At 36.6% G+C, this 6,050-nt stretch overlaps 1 protein-coding gene across 1 annotated transcript; it reads right to left on the bottom strand.

Moving 5' to 3' along the window:
- Positions 1-2,915: 2,915 nt before the first annotated feature.
- Positions 2,916-3,848, bottom strand: LOC102834508 (olfactory receptor 2H2-like). The gene has a single exon (XM_006872759.1). The coding sequence runs from the start codon at positions 3,846-3,848 to the stop codon at positions 2,916-2,918; it is 933 nt and encodes a 310-aa protein (XP_006872821.1).
- Between the last annotated feature and the right edge of the window lie 2,202 nt (positions 3,849-6,050).

Here is a 6,050-nt window from a genome sequence, read left to right as displayed (position 1 = left end):
TTCTGGTGTGCATACGGTCACTATGAGTCAGTGCTGACTCAATGGTACCTAACAACAACAATAGGATGGCTAAGATAAATAATATGTTGAGTGAAATAAACCAGTTGTGAAAGGACAACTATATGACTTCAGTTATATAGAAGATGTTTACAACTCCAATTAGTTAGTCATTACCCAGGGTAAAAGGAAGAGGGAAGAAGACATTTTGCCTATAGAGCCCTGAGTTTTGGTTAAGAATAACAGAAAAATTAGGTTTATTAAAGGTAGTGATACCCAGTTGATTAATGTAATTGTTTTCAATAAGTTGCACAAATGTAAAACAATGAATTGACAAAAGTTGAGTTACAATATTTATCCCCCCTCAAACAAAAGGTAGCTGCTGAAGTTATTGATGTACAACAAAAACTTTCCTGGGATTTGGTTCTATGGTTTGGAGGTGTAGGGCCATATTTTTGTGGGACATCCCAGTGACTGTATTTTTTTCACAAATAACATGAGACCACCTTCTACATTTATTAGTCAGCTGTGCCTCCTCCTGTGTGTCATGCAAACTGTTTGTTATTAAACATGTGACTGTAAAAAACAACAGCAACAACAACTAAATAGTGATGGAGAGTGAGGGAGCAGTTGGCAAACAAATATTGAAGGTTCATATTAGTTGTGTAAAGATATGGCAATTGGCCTAATACTGTGCTTAAACCTAATGCTTCTTAGTTCATTGCATAGTGCCTATGGTGTTGTTTAGTGCTGTTGAGTTGATTCCGACTTATAGTGACCCTGTATAGAGTTTCTGAGGAGCAGTAGGTGGGTTTGAACTGCCAACCTCGTGGTTTTCAGTCTAGTGCTGATCCTACAGAACCACATCAACTTGCAAGTGGATATCTAAGGTACAATATTTAGTCTGTATTTTCCCAGAGCAACAGAAGTGGAGTCAGGAATAGGAGCAAGAAATGAGATGTGTGGATAATTGCCTCTAAGAATAATTGTCTCCTTTGCTCTGATATAGAACTAGATGGTGCCTGGCTATCACTATTGAACATTTTGATCAGAGATTATATAGAAGAATCCTGATCAAAAATGGGAAAATACAGAACAGAATTTTAAATTCTGAAGGAACACAGATTTGTAGGTGGTTGAATGAACTGCTGGAATTATTGCCATGAGATAATCTTCAAATATTACATTTTAAAGCAAAAATATTCCCTGAGGTCTTTTTAAAACCAAACATTAGTATAACTAGTAAAGAATGTCTGTCTTGACCATTGTGATTTTTAAGATCTATCTAAATAGGATCAAATGAACAAAAACTGGAAAGATTAGACAGGAAATTTAGGGGATAGTGAGTTTATACTATTAGGGGAGGAACAAGTCAGAAACTGAGAGGGAGAGTGGTTGCATAAAGCATGGAATGTAATCAGTGTCCGTGGATGTATGAATTGTTGAATCAGTATATATTGTGCTGTGTATAGTCTCAATAGAAACAGAAATAAAATAAGTTATTTTTTAAATGTAAAGAAAATATGTAAAATACTTTAAATTTGCTTTCTTAGTATAGGTAAACCAAACCCAAATCCACTACCATCAAGTCAATTCAGATTCATAATGAGCCAATTTAGGGTTTCCGACATTGCAAATCTTTACAGGAGCAGACAGCCTCACCCTCCTCCCATGGAGCAGCTGGTAAGTTTCAACTATTGGCCTTGCGTCCACAGTATGGGTTGTTGTTGTTGTTGTTGTTAAGTGTCATTGAGTAGGTTCCGACTCATAGCAACTCATAGTAGGGTTTTCAATGAGTGGCTGGTGAGTTTGAACCACTGACTTTGTGGTTCACATCAACGTCGAAACCAGTGCTTTATTCCACAGCACCACACCAGGACTTCATAGTATGGGTATAAGGTTATTATCTTCATTTTTTTGTCTGTTTTAAGTTACAAGATTTTAAGTGAATCAGGCAGTTTCATTGCTTATTAGGCATTGTTAAGTGCCACTAAGGAATTCAGATTCATAGCTACCCTACACAGTGTTTCTGAAGAGGCTTGTGGTTTTGCATAATCAACCCTGCATTTAGCAGTCTGGTGTTTATCCTAAAGACCCATCCACCAATGAAAATTTTACTTAAATATGATCACATTTATTAATCTATTAAGGTCATTTACTAACATCAATTGGATTATACTTTGTGAACAGAAATACAAAGTCTAGACAGACAACATACCTTTTTCATGGTTTCCTGACCAGACGTGTTGCTTCGCCTATGTGTGTATGTTTTTCATTTTTTTTCAAACCACCCATTTAACTTCATGCTATGTTCAGCTGCACTTATTTATTTATATTAAAATGATTCTCTAAGGCCAATCCCTGTTAAAGCATTATTTTTATAAAAATATTTTTAAGTGTAACATGCAACAAGTATAACTGAGCGGCATCAATATTAGTCAATAAAGTCTTAAGAATATTCTACAAATAGCTCTTTTGAACATACGCAAAATAAAGCCATTATTTAAAAATGGAAAACACTACCAAATCTTTTAAGTATTTGTTGTGGTTAAGTGCTGTCATAGCAACCCAAATCCTATGGAGTTCAATTCTATTCTGTAACACCGTAAGTGGTTACCATAAGTCAGAATCTATTCAACAGTAATTGGATTAGAAAAATAACTTCAGGATTTATGAAAGTATATATATACATATGTATATATTTATAAATACTTATTTTTCATAGAATATTTATACAGTAGTCAAAAAAGGAGACATAAACATTTCCAGAAAGACAGATTTAGAGTAGGTAACTTCAGGATATCATTAAAAGGATATTTCATACCTACTTTAATCTAGATATTCCTCCTAAATGAAAAGAAAAATTACAGTGAGGTGGTGCCCAGCGTGTGAGGAATTACTGTGGTTCATATTTTTCCCTATCTTGAATCTCTTGTGAGCAGCCTTTTCAGAGCCCCATTCACCTCTTTGTTTCTCAAGGTATAGATCAGAGGATTCAGTGAGGGAGTCACTACTGTATAGAACAGGGTGAGGAATTTACTGTAACTCTGTGTGTACTTGCTCTTGGGTTGTACGTAGACAGAAATAATAGTTCCAAAAAACAAAGTCACAACAATTATATGAGACCCACATGTTCCAAAAGCTTTCCTTCTACCTTCAGCTGATTTTATCCTCAGCACACTCCTCACAATGCAGCCATAGGAGACCAAAATAAGTCCCAGAGGTATAATCACATAGAGGACACTAGCTATGGAGAGCTCAATTTCCAGGAAGGTTGTGTCCACACAGGCAATTTTTATGAGTGCAGGTTCCTCACACATAAAATCATCCAACCTGTGGTGACTGCAGAGAGGCAATAGGCAAACAAGGGTTGTCTGAACTGTGGACTCCACAAAACCACTGATCCAGGCCAGAGATGCTAGTTGACGAAGAAGCTTGGGGTGCATGATAACGCCATAGTGGAGGGGTCGACAGATAGCATTGAAGCGGTCATAGGCCATAACAGTCAGGAGGATACACTCTGTGGCACCCAGTCCCAAAGAAATGTATAACTGGACCACACAACCAGTGTAGCTAATGGTCTTCTCAGGGCCCTTGAGGTTCCACAGCATCTGTGGAACAATGCTGGTAGTGAAACAGAGGTCCAGGAAGGAGAGATTAGAGAGGAAGAAGTACATGGGTGTGTGGAGTTTTGGGTTCAAGTATGAGACCAGTATGATGGCTGTGTTCCCCACCAATGTCAGAGTGTATATGACAGAGATGACCACAAGGAGAACCAGCTCCAACTGGGGCATATCAGAAAAGCCCAGTAAGATGAAACCTGATGGATTGCTTTCATTTGTCAGTTTCATGGCCTGTTAATTGCAAATTGCCCTTTTGGTCATTCCTACTTTATTCCTATGGAGGAGAAAATAGGATACCATAATCAGTGGAAAATAACAGACTAAAGAAAATTTAAGTATTTGTAGTCTATAAATATAGTGAGAAACAGCAGATTAATTTACACAAAAAGTATGAAATCTTGATTTATAATAGGACCTAATGCTTAAACTCATGAAACAGCAAATGCATTGTAAGAAGAATTGTAAAAATAGAATATTAGAATCATACATCAATACAGATTTGAAAAGTATACCAAACTACCTGAAGATGAAATATGAAGATTGACAATATACTTAAAGTGGAAAGATAAAGACATTGAAAATAAAACGATTGCTTCATATATAGGTACATGATAGTTAGACACACTATATTTGTTGCTATTTTTGTTAAGTGCCATCCAGTCGATTCCGACCCATAGTGACCCTGTATAGGGTTTTCTAGGAGCAGCTGGTGAGCTTAAGCCACTGACCTTGCGGTTCAAATGGCTTTGCATTCTGGCACATTAACCCACAGCGCCACACCAGGACTCCATGAGACACACTATATAACAGACAAGTTAAAAGGAATGCGGTGTGAACAAGAGTATGGAGAGGATTTAAGAAAGATGTTGAGAGAAAATAAAAATACAAATATTTTAACATCAAGAGATATGGCTATCATATATATTTCTTGCTTTCCTACAAAACAAGTAATTACTACAGGTAAGACTGACAATGTGGTAGTTGTTATATACCATGGAGTCAGTTCCTACTATTAGTAACTTCATGTACAACAGAACCAAATACTGTCAGGTCGTGTACTGTCTTCACCATCTTTGCTATGCTTGAGGCCATATTACTATCTTGTTGAAGATGTCTCTCTTTTTGCTGGCTTTCTACTAATAATGATGTCTTTCTCCGGGGGACCGGTCCCTTCTAATAAAATGTCCAAGGTACACGAGATAAAGTCTTGCTATCCTTGTTTCTAAGGGACATTGTGGCTGTCCTTCTTCCAAGACAGATGTAGTCTTACCTGTAGTAATTACTTGTTTTGTAGGAAAGCAAGAAATATATATGATAGCCATATCTCTTTATGTTAAAATATTTGTATTTTTATTTTCTCTCAACATCTGTCTTAAATCCTCTCCATACTCTTGTTCACACCACATTCCTTTTAATTTGTTTGTTCTTTATTTTAGCAGTCCATGGCATATTCAATATTTTTGCCAGTACCACAATTGCTTTGATCTTCCTAATTGAAACATTGGTCTACTGTCATTCTAACTGCTACTCACTGGAAGAATTAATTTCACAGTCTCCAATTAGCAAAATATTTCCCTCAATGAACCCCATGGTCCAAATTCTTTAGGAAGCTTTCATAACAACGGTATATGAATTCAGTCATCTGATATAATCCACTGACCATTCATAAAGTAAGTTGTGTAGAATTTTTAAATGTAGTTTGAAAACATTTAAAAACACACAACAAAACTTTGCTTCTAAGATTCCTAGGCCATTGAGCAGGGTCTCAGGCAATTATTGCACAGTTGAGTTTAAAGGGACTATGTGGCACATTTTCTTTGACCTCTACAGTAATAATTGTATTTTGAAATTTTGTCAAGATGAAACTATTATGTGTTCTGAGAAAGGGATAATCCTCCATCCATAGTTATAGCAACAAAACAAAGTTAACACTAATGGTCACATGGTTTAGCATTTGTTTAACCTACCAATGATTTTGGTGATAAAAATAAAACCCTCAGTGCTGTAATGCTGACATTGACTTTTGCTGGTTAAATTCCCTCTATATACTGTCTTGGTGTGGTGCTGCGGGTTAATGCGCTGGACTGCAAGGTCAATTTGAACAATAAGGTTGGCGGTTCAAGCTCACCAGCTGCTCCTTGGAAACCCTGTACAAGGTTGCTATGAGTCAGAACTGACTTGAAGGCACTTAACAACAACAATATATATAGTAAACGGAGAAAGAACTGTACTTGAAGGATTGGATTTCTAGGGAGAAAGTGAATAAATGGCTTCATTTTGCATCATGTAACTAAGATTGTCACAATTCTTTGGCACATGGATTGTTATGAAATGCTTCTCCCTTTCATGTTCTTGTTATTCGAAATAAGAGATAAAGATACTCAACTTTCCATGGCACTGTAGGATAAGTACTGGATTGCTAACCACAAG

Source organism: Chrysochloris asiatica, unplaced genomic scaffold (genome assembly GCF_000296735.1).
Source record: "Chrysochloris asiatica unplaced genomic scaffold, ChrAsi1.0 scaffold00213, whole genome shotgun sequence".
NCBI lineage: Eukaryota > Metazoa > Chordata > Mammalia > Afrosoricida > Chrysochloridae > Chrysochloris > Chrysochloris asiatica.
Note: the sequence above shows the minus strand (reverse complement) of the source record. Positions and strands in the feature narration are given on the sequence as shown.

What these genes read in the sequence shown, in the direction of transcription:
- LOC102834508 (XM_006872759.1), bottom strand. Translation starts at nt 3,848, where the DNA reads ATGAAACTGACAAATGAAAGCAATCCATCAGGTTTCATCTTACTGGGC.